Genomic DNA, 25,195 nt, shown 5'->3' on the forward strand with positions numbered 1-25,195 from the left:
GTCAGTTCCTTTTTGTCAGACAACCGGAACTTATGGATGCAACACCATAGACGGTTCCCCTGAAACTAGCGAACTCATTGAAGGGATTGTGGCTGGAGGTAAACGAGTTAACACATTGAAGAATCAAAATAAGATAATGCAATAATTTGTTTGTTCTTTATTATGTATAAATGAATTGTTTCAATGTTGTTTTGATCTTGATATGAAATTTTCTTTTTAGCTGTTTAGCAGTCGCCTGATAGTCTGGTAGTTAGCATGTTTGCTCCGTATCGCCGCTAACATTAGCTAGCTAGTCACAGTGTTACGGCAAACTTACAGTTAAGTGCCTGTTACTACGTTATTTAACTCACTAATAATAATTTTCATTGCTCGAAAGTCGTAATTCCATTTTCTATCTTTGCAGATCGTGTATTAAAGGTTTAAAGATGTTTTTGACCAGATCGGAATATGACAGGTAGGTGAAGCAGTGCTGCAACTCAAAGTGCTTTGTCATTTATTGAGCGCCTCTAATTAGAAATGAAAAAATAACAACTACACAACAGCATCTTTTGTCTTTGTCCCGCCAGTATTGTGGTTTGACGATTAAATGTCTCAAATATGTATTTAATGTTAGTCCAATCACTGATGCAACTTTTTGGGGGTAACTTTAGTTAGCTAGCTTAGCAAGTGTTGGTCCGTTTTCACTTTCGTTATGGACAACTTTTTTTACGTGAACTTTATTTAAATGGAATCCTTGTTTGACATCAATCTGGCCATTATTGACGGTAAATCATTGCTCTGTTAGACTCGCGTACTAAAGTGCTCAATTTTCAGCAACAATTGTAAGCAATTAATAATAATAACCGTTTTTCACAAATGTTTTCCAGAGGTGTGAACACATTCTCCCCTGAGGGACGATTGTTCCAAGTAGAATATGCTATTGAAGCTATAAAGGTGAATATTGCTCATTTTATGTGTAGCGTTTATGTGATATTTTAAAGAAATGTCATTTTGAAACTCATGTTTCCTCTGATCCGGTCTGTCTTTTCCAGCTGGGCTCCACAGCCATCGGCATCCAGACATCAGAGGGGGTGTGTCTGGCTGTGGAGAAGAGGATCACCTCTCCCCTGATGGAGCCCAACAGCATTGAGAAGATTGTGGAGATCGACAGCCACATCGGTAAATACTGAATAATCAAACCTCACATTTGACTATTGATTCAGAACTTAGTATTTTTCTAACTTGTACAGTTTTTATAGTGCAGATGAATAATATGTGTTCTATAAAACTGTAAAATATGGGAATATCCTTGTTTTTGGTGCCTCAATTAAACCAGACAGGCTGCTCATCACCCTTATGTTTCCCGTCCTCATGTGGCCAGAGCTTTAAATGTCTCTCTCTAAATCCGTTCACTCACATGCTCATAACATGCAATATCATGTTTGGTCATAGATAAAACTTGAAGCTGCGAGCACAGCTGCTTTTTGGACATCTTGATCCCTTTCCAGCCTGATGGCTCAACATTTTTGTTTTATTCCAGCTGCATTTACAGCTTCAGCAGTCTGTGACTTCAGACCTCAGATCTATTTCAGACTCCTGCTCATTTTTCTTGCTTAGTTTCAGAAAATATTTTTTTGGTTTTTCTTGTTGAGCCACGTCGGATCTGTCGTACTTGGTGCTGTTTGTTTTCGTGGTGCGTGTGTTTATTGGAGTGACTACAACCAACGTGAGGAGTTGTTCCGTTCACAGTGCAGCCAGGCCCATAACTACCTTACCATACATTTTTTTTTAAAAATCAAGATGAATTTTTCATGTTAAGCTCCCCTCCCCTCATTGATCTAGAAAGATGTGACATTTCTCCTAATGGGACAGCTCTGATTTGTATTTTCCTCTTCAAAGGTTGTGCGATGAGCGGCTTGATAGCTGATGCCAAGACTTTAATTGATAAAGCAAGAGTGGAAACACAGGTGTGTTTTACTTCATCATACGTTGTTTGATTGGTGTGTGTGTGTGTGTGTGTGTGTGTGTGTGTCTAACTTGTGTGTGTTCTTTCTTAGAACCACTGGTTCACCTACAATGAGACGATGACGGTGGAGAGCGTGACTCAGGCTGTGTCCAACCTGGCACTGCAGTTTGGCGAGGAGGATGCAGACCCCGGTGCGATGGTCAGTTCAGGATCTACTCAATTTGTGGGATTTTCAAAGACGGTTAATGTTCAAGCTAACTTGTGCTCTACTGTCTCTGCTCTCTTGTTGTCGCCTACAGAGTCGACCATTCGGTGTTGCACTTCTCTTCGGGGGAGTTGATGAAAAAGGACCCCAGCTGTACGTCAGTTTTGCTGTATGCTCTTACCAGACATTCTACAGTTTGATTTTTAACATTTCGATTTTTTTGTCAACCCAGGTACCACATGGATCCATCAGGAACCTTTGTGCAGTGTGATGCTCGGGCCATCGGTTCAGCGTCGGAGGGTGCACAGAGCTCTCTGCAAGAGGTCTACCACAAGGTACAGTACCCACCACTACATCTGCAGGGTCAACAGGCAGCCATCTTCCAGCCATGATTCTGAGATGTAATCAGCCCAAAGCTTTAAGGAGTCACAGAGATTTGCCATTTTTTTTGTTTGCCCCTCTCTTAGTCCATGACATTAAAAGATGCTATCAAGTCGTCTCTCACCATTCTGAAGCAGGTGATGGAGGAGAAGCTCAACGCCACCAACATTGAGGTCAGTTTAATTCATAACTTTCAGTGACTGTGTGTTGTTTGGAGTTTTATCCCTGCTGTTTGTATGTCAGTGAAAACATCCAACGCACCCAACAGGAGTTAAACACCTCCACTGTTCCTTGTGTGTTTTTTTGTTTGTTTGTTTGTTTTTACAGGAACTTCATAGTTAAAATATTGTAAATTTGTAACCCCAGACTTTCCTCATCCTGTGTGTGTCTGCAGCTGGCAACAGTAGAGCCTGGGAAAACCTTCCACATGTATTCCAAAGAGGAGCTGGAGGACGTCATCAAGGACATTTAGAAGAGAGAAGGGATGTGGGACAGGAAGTCCACCTGGGCTGAATGTCCCGACACCACCACAACTTTCCATCAGCACATTCTCGATCTTGCTGCACTCAGATTTTTTGGAATGAATATGAAGTTTCTCTCAGCATCTGTACAGCTGCACTGGAGTCTGACCAGTGCTTAAAACCAAGCGGCAGGAAAACATAGGGTGGGGAGGGGGGGGGTATTTTTTTGTTACGAAACAGTACCACAATTAAACTGTTGTATTCAAGGACTGATCTGACTCTGCAGTTTCTTGTGTGTCTGTTGTTTCTTTCACACTATTGGGGTTTACCACTTCAGCCTTATATTCAGAGCAACACCAAGTCATAAAAGTATCTTAGGAGACCTCATTTATCAGAAAGATCTGGATCTTTATCCATTTGTTATTTTTGATTATTGATAAATTTGCCGGGGTCTGAGGAATTGTTTCATGCCCCCATCTCTGTCTTTGCTTGTGTGCTAAGTACACCGACGCGGCCACATTTGATCACAGTTTATGGTCTCATTTGCAATTTTCCCATGTCACATGACAGGGAAACTCCTGACAAAAAGCCTGTAATCCCTATGTTTCTACTCTAGGTACTCATGGTTTGTGATGATTGGAGCCGCTAGGTCACCTGACATGGAGGCTGTTGGGGAAAAAAGACAAACAGCTGAATTATTTCCCGGTGAATGAAAAAATATTAATTTGAAATACAGTTAGAAACAACGTCCAGTAAGAAGAGGTGTGTCCTGCATCTCCAGTCTGGTATTGATGGCTTGTGCTGGTTGGACTCTTAGCACCACTTGATGTAAAAACTACTGAAAAAAGAAAACACTGAATTTTGCTCTGGATGAAAACTGGGGAGGAATTTTATGTGATGAAGGAATTCATCAGACGCAAGAAAAAGGCTGGGGACTCAGAGATGCCTTACACTGGACCACTACTGGACGTCCACGACAGGTGTACAAGGTTCGCTGTGAGACGAGGCTGAGTCGGCTCCGCCGGAGCATCTGTGCCGACATTTGGAAACAGTCATACTGGTAATGTCGGGCGCTACCCAGTATCACTGAATTAGAACATTCTTCACAAATGTAACCTTCAGGTAGTCTAAACAGCTGCACATCTAAACCACGCTGGCGCCGTGGGTGTCAGCTGCACTAACAGAGAGTGTTCTGACGTCAAATATACGAACGTGAAAGGCACCACAAATTCGCTCCCAAACCCAGGCCAAGGCCCTGGGGTCAGACCAGCTGTGACCTTAAAGAGGAATTATGAAGATGAGGTACAAGAAAGTTCAAGCAGAGGCTACAGATAGAATTCCTCATCAAAAACCTATACAAGAAGCAATAAATTGAGGTATGTCATATATCCATCCGAGCACTGCTAGCCTGTGCTTATTTGGAGTCTCTGGGTCACTCGACATGGAGGATGTTTAAGAAAGAAGAAAACTAAATTTTACAGTATATGGAAAACAATGGATTCCAACTCGAAATGAATATCTCATATATCAGGCCATAAATTCCAAAATAGAGGTGTATCCTGTGTTTCTAGCTTAAAATAGATGACTTGTGCTGAGGGCTTCTGTGGACCACTTGACATGTAGGCGATAGAAGAAAGAAAAAACACAAGTTTTGACAAATCTTAAATGAAATTCTCATGAAATAAAAGAGTGTGTGTCATATATCACCATTCGTCTACTGCTGATTTGTGCCAGCAAGAAGCCTTTACACACCATTATTCAATTCTATTACAAATGGCTCGTGCTGATTTTGTTTCCCCAGGGTCACTTGACATGGGAGCTATGGAAAAAAAGAAATACTGAATCAGTATACAGTTCATAAAAAAAAAGATTTTGCACAAGAATATTCATATAAGATATAGGAGGCAATAAAAAGCAGGAAATTAAGTCACAACGTGTATTTCCAGTTGGGGACAATTGACTTGGAAGTTATTGGAGAAAAACTATCACTGAATCATGAAAAAATATAAAATAAAATAAAAGTGTTTTGCAGTGGAATACGTATAGGAATACGTGTCCTGTATATTCTGCCTAGTCCTGATGACATGCAGATCTGGGGTCCCCAGGATATGGAGGCTCTTGAAAACCCCACTAAAACAACACTGTATCTTGCACTGTGGATGTAAAATGATAAGTTTTGCACCAAAGCCTTTTCATAAAAGACAGTAGACAATAGCATGTTTTAAAAGAGGAGTGTCTTATCTTTTAATTCCAGTCCTAATTGCTGGACCCCTCTGCGTCACTTGACATGGAAGCTAAACAAACATTGTATTTAGACATAAATGAAAAACTATGTTTACCTACAAAGAAATAAAATAAATAAATGCAATAAAAATTGGTTTGTCTACTTCTAGTCAGGAGCGATTTAGCAAGCAGTTTTTAAAAAAAAAAATCAAATTGGAGTCATCACGAGTAACAAACATAAATGTCACGCTGACTGTAATGCAACATTTCCAACAACGCCTTTGCTAGTTAGTCCACTAGGGGGCGCTTAAAACCAGAAAAAAAAAATCGGCATTAAGCAGCCAAGGAAGATTCCCGCTGTCCAATGGGAGTGCAGGTTATTCTGGTCCTGACCAATCACCTGCCGTGGTGGATGGGCCGTTATTGAGGATGCGTTTAGGGATGAGGGGGGCATGTGGAGCAAAGTGCTGCTGGGACAGATGAGTTTCTCTGAGAGCAAAAGCTGGCTAGTCTTCCAATAAACATGGTTTCCGTCTCCTGCATCGTGACACTCGGTTTGATTTCATGTGCATTCGGAGGAGTTGTCGTCGCGGAGGAGAACGTAGGTGTGAGGAGGCCTCGGAAGGAGTTGAGCAGTGATGAGGAGCGACATAGTTTGGAGAATCTCTGGAAACGCAGCGCAGGAGTGAATGAACACACATGTACAAGTTTTCCTGGAGCCGTGTCTTCCCTGCTAAACAACACCCATACTGTAAGTGGCTAAATCCGCTTTTAAGGCAATTCCGGTATTTAAATAGTGCCTGTGGTCAGGAGTATTAGCGGAATCATCATCTCAAAAGTGCAAACAAGGTTAACTGCCTCGTATCACATACACAAGAAGGGAAACTTGCTTCAATAAAAGTTTGTCCAGTAAAAACATCTCAACTCATGGTAACAACTTCCTGTGTTGCAGCTCAAGTCCCTTGGCCCACCAAAGTTTCATCTTTTGATGAGTTTTATTTTACAATTTTAAAGTTGCAAACTACTAATTTTAAGCAACATTTTGTGTTCAAAGACAACTTTGAGTGATCAGCTGTCATGACGTGACAAGATGGAAGAGATCATTGTATGTGGAGATGTTTCTACAGACAAATGGTTAATGTCATGTATTTTAACAAAAACAGTTGACAAATAACAGAATCGATGGCATGGTGTCCGAGGCGCAGGCGGTCAAATCCAGCCTTCAGCTCTCCCAGGCCCAGATTGCTGATCTGAGAGAGATGGAGAAGGAAGTTGGCTCATTTGAGTCCGAAGTGTTGTCCATTTCTTCCTTTGTTTTTGAAAGCATATGAGATACATTTCTCAAGCCCGTCTGCTGTGTTTTCCTCTTTGTGTCAACCGCAACTCATTGCAGACAAATGAAACCATGGCTAACTTCAGCCATCATAAAATCCTTGAAGTCCTAACATCGGCCGTATAGAAAAATATCTCCTCAGCCCTGCTCTGTTTAAACTTTTTCCAACTTAAAAGTTAGAGAACTAAATTGAACGGTGATATCAGAGGAGCAAAACAATGCCTCCGTCATTTCAGGTATCCAAAAACAAGTATGATATGACTTTTCTCTGGAAAACAATTAATGGCATTCCCAACACAAAAAAGAGCAACACTAGTTGATAATAATCCACCTTACAACCACAGTCCTCTTCAGGACAGTCACAGAGGAGAAAGCACGAGAGATATGTGGTAGTCTAACAAATACTTCTCCTGGCTGTAATATTATTGCTAGTAAATTATTGCAGTACAGTCATGAGTATAATTTAAAACCCTTAATACATATTTACAGTCTGTCAATGGAAAAGGGATTTGTTCCTATTGAACTGAATATTGCCAAGATTATTCCAATTCATAAAGATGATGATCCAACTATTTCCAGCAATTACAGGCCCCTTTCCATTGTTGCTGCTGTTATGCAAAATATTTGATCAAAATTGTCTGTCAAAGATTTATCAATCATCTCGATAAGCACAATATTATATACTCACATCAGTATGGATTTACAAAGAAACATTCCTCATTTATGTTTTTTTTTTTTTTACAAATTTAAAAAAGGAATTCTATAAAGCTAGAGACGGAAAGGACCTATCCTAGCTCAGGCATTTGATACCGTTTATCACCATATTCTTCTCCAGTTGCTCCCAAATCTAGGAGTAAGGAACCAATCATTGCTTTTGTTCACAAGTTTTAAAGACGGACGGCAGTATATTTCTTATAAGGGAACAAATTCTCCTGTATGTGCTGTTCCATATGGTGTTCCTCAAGGATCAGTTCTTGGACCCTTGTGTTTTTTAGAGAAATATATATAAACACCTCCCAAATGTTTATGACAAGTTGTCAAAAATTTTTATTTGCTGAAGACGCAAGTGTCTTCTACTCACGTAAAGATCCTGGCACCCTCACAAAACCCTCATACTCCTATGTTTAGAGTGGGTACCATTCGATTTCTGGATGTTCTTGATTTATGAATCCTCGCCTGGAAATCGCACAGAAGAGACACGATGACAAAAATGGCCAAGAAAATTGATATACTTTGTAAAATCCAGCATTTAATAAATTCTGGTGTAGCTGTGACGCTATAGTACTTGATATATCAATCATTGTGACATAGTTTGGGCTGATCCTCATCGGAACAAAAGTGAACCCATTTACCGTCTCCAGAAATGAGTCCTAAGAATAATTTGTGATGTGCATCAAAGACATTCCTCTCAGCTTCTCTTTCATCAAGATGGCTTTATTTGTCCTTTCTCTGACTTGTTTACATACAACTATCAATTTTCTTCATACTGGATCCATATGTAGTTCTTGTCTCCTCAGAGCTCTTCATTCCCGCACTTCTCAAAGTCAACTGAGTGTAATCTGCAGAGGTTTCCAAAATTTGGAATTCTCTGCCAACGAATTCTGTAAAATTTGTCCTTGTAACATTTCAGAAAAATCAATCACCAAAATAATTTCTTCTGTCCCAATACTTTCCGTATAGTTTGCCAGTATAAACTGGGCCCTGTTTATGCCTCATGAATATTGCTTCTGTTCCTTTTTGTGTATTTTTTTTCTTTAGTTTTTTTTTTTTTTTTTTTTACTTTTTCCTTCTTCTCTCTGGTCTTTTGTCATAGATGGTATTTGACTTGCACCACTGACTGGTTGCTGCTTAGAGAATAACACCTTAAAGGGCCCTGGAGGGTTTTTTGGCAGTTCTCCTTCACATTATTTTTGGCAATATCAGTGTACAGTATACTTTTATTTCATATGTGGAAAAATTAAATAAACAAATAAATAAAACGAATAATTATCATCATAATTACAGTGACTGATATGAATGAAGGTGAGAAAAATAATCCCACAATCCTAATCCGGAGTGTCGATGGTAGAGATGGGACGGTTGTTGGATTAATTTAATGACAGGAAATTAATGTTTTAAACATTTCTTGCAAAAAAATAAAAAAAGCCAAAGATTTGATGGTTCGTGGATTTTCTACAGGCCAATTCGCGCACCAGGAAACTGTGATTCATCCTCTTGTAGCCTTTCACCAGCATGAACTGCAGATTAATAAACAAGTTTAAACAGTTGCAGCCGTAATATTTTCCCTATCATTCATAAACTCTGTGAAAATGGGTTTATCCATTATAGAGGCAAAAATTAGAGCTTGACTGATAAAATCTCTGTGGCGGATATTATAGGCAGATGTCAGCCCGACACAGATGTATGGGTAGTAGGGCTGTGCAATAACATCAATACAGAAATATGTTACTTTTTTATTTCTAGCAATTGCAGGGATAAAATTCATTGTAAAACTGAAATGCAGGTGATATATTACGATCAAAATTTTTGTATTCCCTGAGCACTGGCCCTGAGAAACCCGTGAAGTTCAGATCGGAGCGGAAATGTAAAGAAGTCCAGTTTATAATTGTAAAAAAACAAACACAAAACCCTAAGAAAAGCTGCAAATGTGTAAAAACAGTCTCATCCTCGCTTTTACACTGAATATCTGTAGTTAGTCTGTCCAGGTTTGATCCATTTGGCCAGAGGTGGATGGTGGGAGGAGTCAGTAACGAGAAGAAGAGTCAAGTGGTCTCATCCTGTCAATGTGAGGGGAGAGCTTTTAAATTCTACCTGTCACTGAGACTAGCAGGCGGGCAGCACAGCCTAAAAACTCTCTCTCTCTCTCTCTCTCTCTCTCTCTCTCTCTCTCCCTCCCTCCCCCCTCTTTTCAATCACACACTTCCTGCATCCAAACACACCTTCTGTTGTTTCAGTTGTGAACATGTTGTAATAGGAAGCGCGACAAGAACAACCTTGATGTCCAGAGGAATGTTGAAGAATAGCTGTGTGCTCTAAAGCCACAGAACACCACAGGCTTTGTGTGCGCGCGCGTGCACGCGCGTGTGTGTGTGTGTGTGTGTGTGTGTGTGTGTGTGTGTGTGTTCAGACACCTGGAGCAGCTTTAGAGCATGAAAACAATTTGCCTCGCTGTCAGAGGGCAGTCTCCTACCGTTTGTCTCCCTCGCAGTCACTCCCCACGTTGTTTGTGCTCCCTCGTGCAGATTTAGTCTGGTGAGCATTTAGATCAGCAGCAGACACTCCCCTCTCTTCTGATTAGCACAAATCTAGCCTCCTCCTATCCTGCTTTCTCTGCTATGTTGGGTCTGATAAGAGAGTATGTGTCTGTCTGTCCAGTTTACAACCTAGCCTCGTTTTCACTCCAAGTGAACAACAACAACAAAACTGAGAAAAAAACATGTTATGTAGCTGGGTCACAGCCAGCTGTTGGAGCACCAAGAAAAACGGAAGAGTTGATGTTCCGTATAGTGGGCGGGGGGGGGGGGCAGGGAATTATAAAAATGTGGGGTTGTCAGGGGAGATATACAACCCTCATAGAAACATTTGTATTTCAAAGTTACTCCTGTCAGTTTTGTGTGTGTGTGTGTGTGTGTGTGTGGGGGGGGGGGGGTGTCTAGGCAACAAACAAGAACAATATATATCAGTTATACTCGTTTCATTCATACATCAAGAGAAATCTTGGGTAGAATATTGATAGATTAATTTAAATGAATTGAATGCAGAGATTCAGCATGAGACCAAAATTCAGAGCCTCCCCTTTCAACTTCTTACTCAAACTCTCTACCTGTCATAGCGAGGTTTCTCCTGCAGTGAGTGGAGAATCAACTGCATGTGAAAATGTTTACTACTTCTTGTAGTGGTCAAAAACGTGTGTATTAAAGGGAGTTAATAAAAGCCCACTTCTCAGTTTCCTTCCCGAAAAATCCTGGTCTCACTGAGGTCATTTTACATCACTCGTCTCACCAGAAAGGTCATGGAGCAAAATCTGTGATTCTTTCTGCCTAAGATGTTCGATTGTGTGGGAAAAAAAAGACAAGTTTGCTTTCATTTTGGTTAAAAAAAAAAAAAAAAAAAAAAGATGCTTGAAAGTTGAAAATTGTCACCCAAAGGAAGGGTTAAACACTTTCTTCCGTGAAAATGAAGCCAAAAAGAGTTTGGCTTCCGGGTAGAAAGGAAGAACTCACGTCCATGGTCTTTGGCTCACGCGGGTCAATAAGGACGCGCCCCCAATACACCAGAGCCTGGCAAATTCTGGTTCAGCCCTTGTGTATCCACCCAGTGATTTAGATCCAGCCCAAATCCAAGGGGTTCCTCCTTCGTCCGTATTTCAAGCCGTCCACCAAGTTTCATGAAAACCAGTTGAGTAGATTTTGTATTATCTTGCTAACGTCTGGACAGACGCGGGTGAAAACCACCTCCTTGGTCGAGGTAAAAATAAATAAATGTCAGTGTTTTGTTTAACTTATTGACACTGGCTGCAAGTTGGTGAAAACATGTTATTGTATGTTTAATGGAGAAGGAATACTTGGACGTGGAGTCTGAGAGATGTGGGGTTTATGGGGCAGAGAGGAGGGGCCAATGGCAGATTCTAGGAATCAGAAGTTTGGATATCTCTCCCCCTTTTTGTTTTCTCAGAAGTTTCCTGTGGGGTTGAGAGTCTCAGCTTAATAAAAGTGCAATGTCATTTAAAAAAAAAAAGTTTACTTTTTGGGGGGGGGGGATCATTTTCAGATGAATTCTTATTAAGTCAGTTTTTGGATCTCCAAATGATCAAAAAATAATAAACTGCTGCTTCGCATTTTCGCCAAATTCATTTTTTTTAGTGTTAGACTGAAATTTCAATTCTTTTTGTCTTGCAAAATGTTATAGATTAATGATGTAATGATGAATGAGAAAATTAAAACAAATTTAAAAAAGCAGTTATGTTTGTGGTCCTCAGCTGCTCTTCCCTTCTGTTCTGATGATCTACCACAAGAATACCACGAGGGACATAAATACCTTGCAGCTTATTCTCTGTCCAGTATTGAGGCCAACATCAGAGGGCCGGCGGACACAGCTCCATGTGTTAGATCAGAGCTGAGTGTCTGACCTCCTCCTCTGATGTTTTATGTGTGTAAACACTGGCCAAGCAGAAAGGTTAAAACTCAGAGCCGAGGGAACAAGGAGCTCACTGTGTCAGCGTCTGACCTCTGAGGGACGACTTCACTGCTCTCCTCCCTCCCTCCTACCAGTGTGTGTGTGTGTGTGTGTGTGTGTGTGTGTGTGTGTGTGCGTGCTGCAGCATCGTTGCTCAATATTGCAAGCTGAGTAATTCACACTTGAGAGGTTGTGTTGAAGAGGCCAGCAGTGTCACATTTATCTCTTGTTTGAGGTTCCCTCTCAGTGAACTGTAGCCGCTCAAGTCAGCGTCTGTCACGTTGCACTTTCAGCCAAACAAATGTGTAAACACCCGGCTGATTAAATTTGAAACAGGTGTGAAAGCAACTGGTAGAAGCATTTGTCAAGGCTGTGTCCTGGACCTGGTCCCGGTCCCTGCAGTCTGTCATTGTGACCTGACTACAGAGATCAAATTTTTTAAATGGGAATTAAGGAAGTTGTGATGTCATATCCTGAAAGTGGCTTCATGTGAGATTGTGGTTGGTCTGCATTCCTCTCTGCTCATGTTCATTTTAAAGGTTTTGATTGTATACATCCATCCATTTTCTTCTGCTTATTCCTGTTAAGGGTCGCAGGGGCAGCTTTCGGGCGAGAGGCGGGGTTCACCCTGGACAGGTCACCAGTCCATCACAGGACCAACACATAGAGACTGACAACCATTCACACTCACAGTCACACCTACAGTCAATTTAGAGTATCAATCAGCCTCGTCCCCTCTTGATGTCTTTGGACTGTGGGAGGAAGCTGGAGTACCAGAGAGAACCCACACAGGAACAGGGAGAACATGGAGACTCACACAGAAAGATCCTGTGATGGAGCCGGGACTTGAACCTGGAACCTTCTTGCTGTGAGGGGACAGTGACAAATATATATATATATATATATATATATACGCTTATATCCTTCAGGTATAAATAAATGTTTTCGTCTAAAAGTTGTGACGCGCTGCATGTCACATTTTGATGAAAAAAATCTTCAGCTGTGTCAATCGACCAGGTAACGTCCAGATGGAAAAATGAACACAGATGCCACAAGCCGATACATGATGATGCACGGTATATTAAAGCTACCTGTGCCTGTTCATTTTTCAGGTGAAAAAATGAAATAAATCAGTTAAAAACACACCAAAACAGCAGAGAAGACCAGACTTTCCACAGTTTGTACTAAGATTTGCACTTGTACTGCTGTCCGTGTGAGCACCCTCTGCTTACCTGGTATAATGGCTGATAACTGTTTCGCTAACACCACCACGCTGCTCAGAGAGGTGTGTCGCTGTCTCACTGTTTTGTTTTTTTTTTAACAACGGTAGTAAAGACATTTGAGCAGACAACAAGAAGAGGAGAAGCTGTCAAGTGATCATGGTATTTAAAAGCAAACCATGGAGGGTGAGATGAAGTGATTCCTGTGGAGGAGAGGTGGAAAGTTGTGTTCACACACACTTGGAGATCAGCAGCAGGCCAGTTTCCACTGGACCGATTTACAAGGACTTTCCAGCAGACAGACCTGGCCGTCTCCTGTGGATTTATAGAGCTGCGCACAGACTCTGCAGGACTGAATCACCTTGTAAACATCTCCAGCTCCGCTGCCAGCAGAAATGAAAAAAGGGGGCAACTTCCTAGAAACTCTAAACAAAGTGGACAGGAGCCAGAAAGGTTGCTCAAATGACCAAACACTTCAACGTCACTCCGGATGAGCGCGCTGGAATGTTGTGCGTGCAGCCACTTGTTGTGAAGTTTAGATCTGACCTTGCTTTGCTCGTTAGCTGTAATATTACATAACACTGAGATGTGTTTATTTTACTGTGAACATTTAAACTTCCGTAGTGTCATGATTTAATCGAACTGTAAACATTTATTGGTGTAGTAAAATTCTCTACGGCTCCTGCCTTTGTCGGGAGGAACTGTCTTGTTCTCTGGATGGAGCTTTGTCACAGATTCAGGAATGTAGGTCACACACACACGGCGTGCCAAGTTGCTCTGGACAGTAAGGACAGTTCATTCTGTCCTCAGCGGTTGAGTCTAGTGTGCAGTGGGTGACAGAAACACTTACTCCCTTGAGATTTGTGTATTTCCTACTATGGGAAGTTGTGTTTGTGTGCTCCTCCGGGACAAATGTTCCAAATGTTCCAGAGATTTACTGAAACGACATTGATCGTTTCCCTGTCTTCTATTCCAGTTCACTTTCAAAGTGAAAACCGTGGGGTCCCTGTCACTTGCCTGGGTGGGGGATGGATCAGGGGTGAGTTTGATTACACGTGTGAAAGAGATATGATGCAAGACCTGCAGAAAGAGAGGTAAAGACCCCACTCTCGTCTCCCAGGTGCTGCTGGTGTTGACCACGTTCCACGTGCCGTTGTTCATGATGCGTTTCGGCCAGTCCTACCTGTACAGGAGGTGAGAAGAACGAGGCTGTTGATGGCGCACTAAATGGGAAGCAAGCAGTAAATCATTTGTCACAGGGAAGCACGATATCAGCAGACATTTGTCATCTTTTAAATATAACAGCTCGATGAGCAAAAGTCTCTTGTTGCCAATCATTAATGAGGAAACCAATAACTTTTGTGTTTGTCGGCCCAGTTCTGCTCAAGTCTCATCTTCTGTGCGAACAGAAGACGAGGAATCTAAACAGAAGTGCTGTGGAAATAAAGACAAATGCGATATTTTCCAAATTCACAATCCTGATGGGTTTTTTTTTTCAGTGGACAAAAAGTAAATATTTGAACTTCTTTCTTAAATAAAGATAATATTGGTGATTGGACAAATATTTTTTAAGACATACAATTCAAAATCATGCAGTTCTTATTTCTCGCGATGATACTTTCTAACTGCAACTTTGTCCCCGTCTTAGTGAAGACTTTGGGAAGACCTTCAAAGATGTGACTGACCAGATCAACCACACCTTCATCCAGACAGACTTTGGCATCGCCATCAGCCCTGACCACTCAGGCAAGGTGAGCCGGTGATGTTCTCCTCCCTCCACTCCAGATCCTTAACAAGGTTTTAGCCACATGATGAAATCAGATCCAGGTGTTTGTTGCAAAACATTCCTGCGAAACCCCCTGATTGAGATTATTTCATTTTAATCCGGATGCGACTGGCAAGCTAAAGGAGCTAATTGCTGTTTTGTTTTTTGTTTTTTAAACAAGTATTCAGTGCTGTTTGACACTTAACAAAAAGAGTGTGACGATGATGATGGAGATCTCGGCTTGCAGCTTCCAAAAGAAAAAGCAGGTGCTTATAATATAAATATACTATAATGAAGCTATACTCCGGAATCAGTTCTGCAGGAACATGCGGAGGTTGGCTCGACTATTCGTTCCCACTTTACAAAAGGCTTTACAGGAAATACAAACCTTTTTTAATTTGCACGAGTAAATAAAAACAACAACAACAAACAGGCAGCCAACGTTTGTCCAATAGCCAAATCTTGACACACTGATTCTGCTTCGTGGTGGTGTCCATTGCATATGTGGAAGCATGCATTTTTTCTTCATGTTTGGTTTCAGGTGATTCTGACTGGCGACGTGTCCGAAATCGGGGGTTATCGACTGTTCCGCTCGCAGGACTTCGGTCTGACCTTTATTTCATCTGAACTGCCGTTCGAGCCACTCATTCAGATGATTTACAACCCTGGAGACAGCAACGCAATCCTGACGCTCAGTATCACGGTGACATAAAACAAACAGATATTTATGGATACTAGACACCTAATAGGATCGAACGGAATAGTCATGTGACCCTTGTCTTATCTTCCTTCCTCAGTTGGACCTGTGGCTCTCTGAGGACTTTGGCACCACCTGGAGGAAGATCCATGACAGTGTTTGTTTGGTCAGATGGTGAGATTTGTCTGCTACGTTGTCACTTATGCATGAAGAAACCTTTTGGGTTCTGCTTGGTTGTACTAAAACAAATAATAACGATAACTTCTATGCTACTTTTTGGAAGCAAACATTCAGCATTGTGTACTGTAGTGGAAATCAATTCAAGAAAGGTGGAGATAAATCTACATCACATCTTTTTGCACATATTTGCAACCTCCATGTCAAAATTTAGCTCATCAAATCCAAACTCCATTGAGAAAACTTTTTTTTTTTTTCAATTGTTTTACTTCTCATTTGCGGAAAGCTACTAACAAAGTATGCATTCGTACATTTCACCAATCACCGGCATGATGCAGTTACCTCTGCATTATTATGATCATTGAATTGCATCAAAGTCAGACTTTCCGAAGCGGAAGATGCGGTTCTTGGAAACGGCCGTGAAGTTTTAGAGGCTGTGGATTCCTCAGGTGGGCTCTGATGCTGCTCCTCTCTTCCGATCTGTCATTATAGCTCCCTCGGGAGTATGTTATGGACATGTTCACTTTCCAACAGGACGTCCACCGATGTAGCTATGTGCTTATCTTGACTGTGCTTGATGAGGGAGCGACGTAGCGTAAAGATAAAGAGCAGCTTAAAACCTAAGACGCTTCGATCAACCAGAGGATTGTGAATGGCAGGCTGGTGGCGCTCATCTAGAACATGAATATTGTTGCATGGAGTGAGTAAACCAGTCAGGTCAACACATAAATAATGTGAACAATGACTGAGAGGTGGCAGCTTCATCCATGTTTGTCTCCGCACCGTCTACCAGTACAACTGTGTTTCTGTTCATATAACAGGAGTGTGTGTGTGTGTGTTTGTGTGTGTGTGTGTATTTTGTGTACTGCTGTTATTCCAGCTGACCACAGTTTGAACCAGTTGCCTGACTCTGGTTTCATTCGAACACCAGAGTTCACATGAGGTTGCGGTGTCAACCTGCGGTTGTTAGCACTGCATTGTGGGAACATTGTGATAGCTCCATGTGACCACAGCTGTCATTTAGGCCCCAATCTAAATTGACTGGCAAGTGAGGGAGCTGAGGCTGCTGTCAGAGTGAGTCATGAGTCAGCAACAACATTATTATTCATCCCGCAGTTTTTGAAAACCTTGGTTCCCTCTTTTGGCAGCTAACAAAGCTGTAGAGGGCTTGGAGCACGGCCCAGGTTTCAACGTGCGCCTCGCTCACACAGCACTTACAAGAAACCACAGACGTAATCTCTGATCTCTTCAAATTCCAAAAGAAGATTTACATTTGAACTCAGGCATTTTTCAAATGGTTTAAAACATGAGCACAATTAGTTTTTTCCTTTCTCAAGATTCCTTCTTCACCGTTTCTTTATCTCATACACAGGGGTCCAAAGAACAGCATCTACTTTACAACAAACTACAAGGGGTCATGTAGTAAGTAAATTCATAATCACACACATGTATTTGTAATGTCATGATACGTATAATAGCACCAGCCTCTCTGACAGATGACAAAGGAACGCTGGAGCTGAGGAAAACGACGGACTATGGGAGAAGTTTCCGAACAATCGCAACAAGAGTTTATTCTTTTGTTTTGGGAGGGCGCTTTGTGTTTGCCTCCATCATGACTGGCAAGGTGTGTGTGTATGTGTCTGTGTGTGACATAAATTTACCACGGCGTTTCACACGTTTCATAACTCTACATATGGTATAAATGTGTGTCATCTATTTTCCATTTTAATTTGTGTGTGTCGGTGTACTGACCCCTTACCATGTTATCTCTGCACCTGTTTGAGTTATTTGTTTGTTTCATAACTGCAGGATTCCCTTCACATTGTTGGTGTATTCTTTACTTCAGCATATCATTCATCATATTGATGGTATAACAGGTGTGTGCCACCTGTTTCCCCTCTGATTGTAAGACTGTAAGCCTCATAACAGCTGTTTGTTTGTGTTCTAGGGTACGGAGCGTATGATCCATGTCTCCGTAGATGGAGGTGAAGTGTGGAATATGGCGCAGCTTCCTACAGTCAACCACGAGCAGTTCTACTCCATCCTGGCTGCCACTCAAGACATGATATTCATGCACGTGGACGATCCTGAAGGTCAGCAGGAGGGATGTAGAAGAGGATTATGAGGAAATATCCTGCTGATCTTTCTCAGTAAATGTTACTGTGTTGTAATCCGTGTGTGTGTGTGTGTGCGTGTGTGTGTGTGTGTGTGTGTGTGTGTGTGTGTGTGTGTGTGTGTGTTTCAGACTCTGGGTCTGGAACAATCTATGTGTCAGATGACAGAGGAACCGTGTTCTCCAAGTCCCTGGAGCGCCATCTCTACACCACCACAGGAAGTGACACTGACTTCACTACCATTACTTCACTCAAGGGCGTCTACATGACCAGCATCCTCACAGAGGGTGGGTCAACCCACTGTACTAAATATATATCTAGAGTTATTAAAACCCACTGCAGCAATGATATATGTTCTGAAATGAGCAAAATGAATCTACCGGTTTCTAAAGAACTTTACATGTAGATGTTTCTTAACTCTGTGGTTGGGATCAAGGATGAAATGAAAGGAATGTCACCATCCTTCTGTGTAATTTAGCACATGTCACATGGGTCTTGGGTTAAAGGTTATGTTCTTGTTGCATGGTTGTGCAACAAGAGGGAAACATGAAAGTGTTTTCGTGCATTTATGCAAAAGGGAACATCCAGTTTATTCATGTGGTTCTGTATGATGTTTGATATTTCTCCCAGGTTAAGATGGTCCAAGTTAAGATTCATATCTTAGTTTTTTAGCACATTAAAGAGACACCTGCAGTCAGGAATCCGTGCAACTTCAGTTAGAAGACGGCAAAATAAATGTTCACTGTGTTAATTATCCATCTCAATCAAATATAAACCTGCTTGCAGCAGGATGCCGCAGAAACTGCTGGAATATCTTGCCGATTTGTTAGCTGAGTCTGTTTCACTGGCTCTAGTTAAGGGGCCTAAACATGTAAAGCAAGTCCTCTGGTGTTTTAAATAAATGACTGTCATGCCAGTGAGTGAGTTTTCACGGTGTCTCTCACAGATGGAGCGGTGGAGACGGTGATCACCTTCGACCAAGGTGCAACGTGGCAGGTGCTGCGTAAACCACAAAACAGCAATTGTGACACGGAATCCTCCAGCAACAGGCCTAACAGAGTGAGACATCCCATATTCAGTGATAACTGTGCTGAGGTGTGAGGGTTTCTGGCCGCTTCTGTTTATGTGAGGATGTTTCTTTGGTAAATGCAGATGTCACAAGTCAACATTTGGCATGTTGCAAGCTGACATATTCATTCAGTGACTCGGCGCACCTGCAAGTGTTCGTCATTTAACAACATGCTGCCTTTGAAGTTAGTTCCAGCAATCAAATGTATGACCTGAGGATGTGTCACAATGCCAGCTCAGGATGGGAACATTCGTCTGTCTGCTGCGTCTGCGTGACCACCTACAACCTGAGGTGTGTGGTGAAACTAGAATCTCGCACCAGCCTGAGAGGAGCTTCTCCACAGAATCCTTGACCGACCCGACCAGACCTCATATTCAGTGGAAATTCATCTTGTTTTCACCTCTATCATGCAGATGGTTGCAATATGTTTGGTGTTGTGTTGGCAAGCGCTTTGCTGATGTGATGTCGTCATCAGAGTGTCCTGAGGAGTTATTGTCTGGCTTGTATTAATGGTCGGACACAACTGCAGATCATCGAGGGAACGCGGATGTCATGATGTCACTTATCACCGTGGCGATAGTCGGCCTCATTTCTCTTGGTTCTGCATGCAAGTTCTAGAAGATGAAAACATCTCTGTTGATCAGACATTGAGCATCTTTGGAACATTTTCCAGTGTTGTGTACGTCAGCGTCTTCCTGCCTGTGTCCCTGTTTTTGGAGATATCCCAGAATCCCGCAGAGTTGTTGTGGAGGAATGAGACAACATTCCACAATCAATATTCACAGCCATTCACAGGAGACTGCGTTACCAACAGTGTCTGCATTTTGTAGCATCGTGCAAATTTAATGGTCCTGCATTATTTGTGGACTTTTTTTTAACTATAATCACACATTTTTACTGATATTTAGTGTTGTGCTTGTACTGCTTGTGTGTGTGTTTTTTTTACAGTGCAGATTTCACATCCATGCCATGTACAGTACCACCATGAAGATGAATGTTCCCATGCTGCCTGTCTCACAGCCCAATGCAGTGGGCCTGATTCTCGCACACGGTATGGAACTCACACAGACACACATGCAAACACACACACGCAGATTACTTGATAGAGAATAACCCTGCTGAATAGTCAAAGGCCTTCTGCCCCTGTCTCCTCCCTCCCCTCAGGCAGCGTGGGAGATGCTGAGTCAGCTCTCATGCCTGACGTGTATGTGTCTGACGATGGAGGCTACTCGTGGCGGTTGTCCCTCAAGGGCCCTCATCACTTCGCTATACTGGACTCTGGAAGTCTGCTGGTGGCTGTGGAACACACCAACTCAGCTGTCAATCAAATCAAGTTAGAACAAGGGATTTGAATAGAATTTATTTTGGTTGTCATTTCTAGTGCACGTCAACCTGTCACTCTGGACCCCACACAGGTTCTCCACTGATGAAGGCCAGTGTTGGCATACCTACAACTTCACCAGTGACACTTTTCACTTCAGCGGAATGGACAGTGAGCCGGGCTCTCGCTCCATGAATGTCAGCCTGTGGGGCTACAGGAACAACTTCACCAAATGGGTCGTGATCACGATAGACTTCAGGAAGCTCCTGAGCAGAGACTGTGAGTGTACAGGAGGCGATGGGAGGTGACTGGCTTTTCAAACTCGTGTATTTTTAAACTGGTACGCGTGTGTATGCAGGTACTGAGGAGGACTATGTAGAGTGGCTGGCCCACTCGGCATACCCCAACAGATCCTACGATGGCTGCGTATTGGGCTATAAAGAGACCTTCTTCCGCTTGAGGAAAGACTCAGTCTGCTGGAAGGGGAGGGACTATGTTGTCTCTAAGCGTCTGTCCCCCTGTCCATGTACAGTGGATGACTATCACTGGTATGTCCCTCCGTGTTCTCTCTAGAGTTGGTTTCTACTGAAGTTCTTCATCCTGCTTTTGAAGAGACCAGGTGTTTTACTCAAAAAGGCAAATTTCTTTCACGTATATAAAAAGAATGTTTCATTTCCCAATAACTGACAAAGCAGTCTGAACCTTCAACCACAAACTTCTGGGCATTGTCCACCTGTAAGTGTGGACCAGTTCATTTTTTTGTTATGTTGTTTACATGTGATCTGGTTAAGTTTCACATCGCAGATTTGGCAAAGTGCTGAAGAAGTTGAATTTGTAAACAGGTGTGATGTCAGGGGTCCAGACTGTGGTCCAAGGCACCTTTCACACCGACTTTTATGATCTGGAGCAAAACAAAATATATGAAGATCCAGACCAAACACTGTAGTCATGAAAATGCCCTGAATCATCCAAAGTGTTCAGGATAATTTTATTGCAATCATGCACAAGAATGCTGAGTTGTTGTACGTCCTGATGGACAGGTTACCTTGTTTTGTCTTCCAGTGACTTTGGGTACTACCGTCCAGAGAACAGCTCTGAGTGTGTGGAGCAGGAGGAGATGAAGGGTCGTCCTCTGAACTTCTGTTTGAATGGGACCACCGAGGAGCTTCAGACCAGGGGGTGAGCGCGTCTGTTCTGACCTCGGATCCTTGCACCCCACACTCCCTGTTCTGTCTACGGTTAAGATGGTTGCCAAGAATCATTATAAAGATGAATTACACACAGAATATAAGACGATAAATACACCTAAAAACACAAAAGAACTCATGCAGACACTTAAATCACAGGTAACATGAGTGCTTAAAAGAAAGTTAAGTCCAAGTATAAAATGCCTTGCACATTGCTCCTGTTTCCTCAAGATAAGAGCATTTGAATGATTCCAGAGGGGAAATGTATGTGCGACAGCAGCAGCAGCATCTTAGTGTTGACTGAACAATATGAATGGAGCAGCAGCTGCTAAATGAAATGGAAGAATTATTCCCAGAACCATTTTAAATTTGCAAAATCATCTATGACCCAACCCAACTTGTATCACTACAGTGATCAAACACTTAAGAAAAGACATTTCCCTACGTTTACTTCTTTCCTAATCATACTATAGTCGTACTGACTGTGGCTTCGTGGTTATGCATTAGAAATAGATGATCAATCCATATAATAATCCTGTATACTGGCTGTTTGACACTGCGTAATAAAACCATCCATCCATCCATCCATTCATTTTCTTCCGCTTCTCTTGTTAAGGGTTGTGGGGGGCTGGAGCCTATCCCAGCAGCCTTCAGGTGAGAGGTGGGGTTCACCCTGGACAGGTCACCAGTCCATCACAGGACCAACACATAGAGACAGACAACCATTCACACTCACAGTCACACCTACGGTCAATTTAGAGAATCAGCCTCGTCCTCTCTTGATGACTTTGGAGCTAACCACTGCACCACTTTGCCACTGGATAATAAAACCCTGATTCAAAAAATGTTGAAAATAACTATGTGATATATATTTAATTATAAGTAACTTGTGGTGATCCCAGAGATAATAGTTATGAAAGGATAGGTGAAAATGTAATGTGCATACTGTATGTTCCAGCTACCGGAAGATTCCTGGAGACCAGTGTGAGGGGGGTTTTCAGCCCAAGAGGAAGGAGACTGACCTGGGGAGGAGGTGCACCAGCAGCATCCAGCCTGATTCTCTGGTCAGTGCTGCTCATCCTGACAGTTGTGTTACCTGTGAGGGTCTGACGGGGCATAAGCAGTGGCTGTGTGACGTGTTTGCTCCTGATGAGAGTCTTAAGTATCACCTGAGTTACTGGACATAACAAAATCTGACTTCTTTCTTTGGTCATTATCAGGGATCCAGTGTGTTCTCACATCCTTTCCTCTTTGTCATTCTCTCAGACAGAAACTGGTTCCCCCAACACTGCTATCATAGCAATGGTTGTCATAGCGATGCTGCTGATGAGCGCTGTCGCAGGCGTCTGGGTAGTTAAGAAATACGTCTGTGGAGGACGGTCAGTCAACCTCATTTATTTACTTTCTCTATTTTAACATTTTTTCCCTGTTTGTTTCTAACACGCAGTCGTGTCTTCGACAGGTTCCTCGTGCACCGGTACTCTGTAATGCGGGATAATGTGGAAGCTAATAAAATAGAAGGAGTGGATGATGTGGACACCCACTACATGGAGACAGGAATAGCTCAGTACGAGGATTCAGATCAGGTATCTTAAGCTGTGGATGATTTCCCCTTTTTTCAGGAGAACTTTGTCTATAAACTACTCTTTATTCTTTATGTCTCTTCACAGGACCTGCTGGAATAAGGTCTGAGCCTCTTCAAGACTACATTTTCATAGTCCTCAATGATGCCGGGGCTCTCCTGTTGCTCCCACATGCTGATTAGCGTCTGCTTCTCAATTCTCGCTATCCCCTGGTGGCTGGAGGACTCAACAGCAGCAAAGGGGGACTTCTCACATTGCTTCATCAAAACCAGCAGTTGGTGGAGCGCAGAACAAAAGGAAAAGCTACGCCGTCCATGTTGTTTCTGTCACAAAGAGTTCTGTAAAAGACGGTTGAGTCTGAATTCTGTTAGGTTTCCTTTTACGCTGACCTGAGAAGAGATGGCTCATCATTCCGTGATGCACTGCAGAGGTGTAAAACACAGAGGAGAGGAGTTTGAGATATATTATAGGCTTCTAGAGGATTTAGGGAAGCGCCGAGCAATAAAACAAAGCAATAAATCATTTATACGGTAGCTGACAATTTACATCTGCCATCATGTAAGTCGTTGCATAAACTCCACTCCTGTTGCATGTAGCAGGCCATTTAAACATTCATTTGACTAGTTTCACAAGTCACTACAATTTGCACATTATGATCTCACTATTTCGTCACAAGTACTTTTTTAAACTAGCGCAATCCATTTTAATAGATTATGAGCAGTATTAACCTGTCATGTTATTTTGAAATTTTTTATCATCATGGTCTATATTTTTTACAGGTAAACTTCTCAAATCTAGTTTGCTGTTAATGTACATGCTAATTCCTTCTTTTTTTTACCCTTTTTTTTGGACACAAACTATTATGAAAAAAAATTGTGATAATAATTGTCCTGGTAAAATCAGGTGATTTTTAGTAATTACTAAGGGCCCATTATTATTCGTAACAGCGGTTTTCATTTCTTCAAAATTTTCCTCAATACCTCAATATGAAATGAGAGTCTGAAAATTAAGTTAGTCATGCGGCAAATCCAAAATATTAACAGGAAAAAAAAAGTTAAGTAAATAGAACTCTAAAATATTATGTTGAAAAATGCCAGTAAAAGTAAAACCTAATGGAAAATAAACATTCAAAAAAGACCCAAGTAAAGTTCTTTTTTGGCAGTTGGAAAGGCCTCTAAAAATACAATTTAGTTGGACACAGTCAAATAAATTACCTGTGCTAATTTTTGAGGAAATAAATGATGCCCTCTAAAACGATGGGTAATAATTTTATTTTTTTTTCTTTCAGTGCCAAGTGAAACTCTTGGATGTAAATGTTAAAATGGCCGACAGTTACGGTGAAGAAATAAAATGTGCAGCTTCATACACCTGACATCTATCTTCTATCGTCCCTGTTTGCATGGTGTAAATGAAAGAATGACTTGAATTATTATTACCAAAGCACTTTCATTATTCTAATTTTAGACATGACCCCACATTAGCCCAGCATTAGGAGTAGCTATAATGCTAACCCAAACCCTTTACTTGAACTTTATATTTTTTGCTTAACAGTATACACCAATATGTTCCTGTTTTTTATTATTATTATTATTATTATTGTTACTTGCTGATATCTCCCTCATCAGCCAATACGCATTTGTGTAATGATGTTCATGCAGGTGCAGATGTTGTTTTGTTACTAATATGAATTGAGAAACAGGAAGATGCCAGCCAACAAAGAGATAAATGTTTCCATTTCCTGATTTTGCTTTTAGGAGGCTGTCAGATTAATGTCTACCTTTATTCTGCGCACCAAAATACATGTTTCTTCTCTTAGTTGATATATTGGCTGGCTAATTTTTTTTTTTTATAACCGACATTGTAAGGAGTGAACTTTGAGACAAATGTGCAGGGCTCATGCTTGTTTCCTCTTGCAGAGGCAATAAATATCCCAGTGAATAAGCTATTGTTTAAGCTGGCCTAATATGGAGGTTATTCTCATGGACTGTTGGTGCACCTTGTCACATACGAGAGCAGCTTCCCATGCTTCTTTATTTAGACAACTGTCCCAGCTATTTACTGGATTCAATGATTTATTTTTGCACTGTATTTACAGAGCTGTGAAAGAAGTTGCATTTGTACCACCATGTACATCTAATTTCTATAAAATATTGGGCCATGAGTTGTGATCTTCATTTCTTCCTGTTTTCTTGGAGCATTTTAATAAGAATACTTGACCAGTGAAATTACACGATCTCTTTGACACGGGTTCATTTTTCTGCGGTTCAATTAATTCACAGGTTCCACAAATGAAATAATACTTTTAACTTATAATTTTACAAAAGAGTAAACAATACAAG

General features: G+C 41.6%; 2 protein-coding genes across 5 annotated transcripts; both read left to right on the forward strand.

Annotated features, from left to right (window-relative positions):
* psma5 (proteasome 20S subunit alpha 5) lies at positions 1 to 3,199 on the forward strand. Of its 2 annotated transcripts, none has more exons than XM_086200685.1 (10): positions 1 to 98; positions 404 to 454; positions 867 to 933; positions 1,032 to 1,158; positions 1,879 to 1,946; positions 2,037 to 2,144; positions 2,245 to 2,303; positions 2,383 to 2,485; positions 2,618 to 2,704; positions 2,926 to 3,199. In XM_086200685.1, exons 2-10 carry the CDS (start codon positions 426 to 428, stop codon positions 3,001 to 3,003), a joined length of 726 nt encoding a protein of 241 aa, XP_086056811.1. In that variant the 5' UTR covers positions 1 to 98; positions 404 to 425; the 3' UTR covers positions 3,004 to 3,199. The 2 variants fall into 2 exon arrangements, with proteins under 2 accessions (XP_086056811.1, XP_086056812.1); XM_086200686.1 differs by lacking the exon at positions 1 to 98 and adding an exon at positions 233 to 317.
* A 2,434-nt stretch (positions 3,200 to 5,633) lies between these two features.
* On the forward strand, positions 5,634 to 25,017 carry LOC147267847 (sortilin-like). 3 transcript variants are annotated; one of them, XM_086198921.1, is made up of 21 exons: positions 5,634 to 5,966; positions 9,241 to 9,333; positions 13,920 to 13,982; positions 14,064 to 14,137; positions 14,592 to 14,694; positions 15,250 to 15,411; positions 15,506 to 15,579; positions 16,955 to 17,004; positions 17,079 to 17,206; positions 17,531 to 17,675; positions 17,828 to 17,983; positions 18,643 to 18,755; positions 19,714 to 19,816; positions 19,930 to 20,098; positions 20,181 to 20,365; positions 20,445 to 20,634; positions 21,149 to 21,265; positions 22,232 to 22,337; positions 22,540 to 22,652; positions 22,736 to 22,859; positions 22,944 to 25,017. In XM_086198921.1, exons 1-21 carry the CDS (start codon positions 5,739 to 5,741, stop codon positions 22,956 to 22,958), a joined length of 2,511 nt encoding a protein of 836 aa, XP_086055047.1. In that variant the 5' UTR covers positions 5,634 to 5,738; the 3' UTR covers positions 22,959 to 25,017. The 3 variants fall into 3 exon arrangements, with proteins under 3 accessions (XP_086055047.1, XP_086055048.1, XP_086055049.1); XM_086198922.1 differs by lacking the exon at positions 9,241 to 9,333; XM_086198923.1 differs by lacking the exons at positions 5,634 to 5,966; positions 9,241 to 9,333 and adding an exon at positions 12,888 to 13,452.
* Positions 25,018 to 25,195: the final 178 nt, after the last annotated feature.

This window comes from Aulostomus chinensis, chromosome 3, assembly GCF_037954235.1.
Source record: "Aulostomus chinensis isolate RoL2024-O1b breed Wild chromosome 3, RoL_Achi_v1.0, whole genome shotgun sequence".
In the NCBI taxonomy this organism is placed as follows: domain Eukaryota; kingdom Metazoa; phylum Chordata; class Actinopteri; order Syngnathiformes; family Aulostomidae; genus Aulostomus; species Aulostomus chinensis.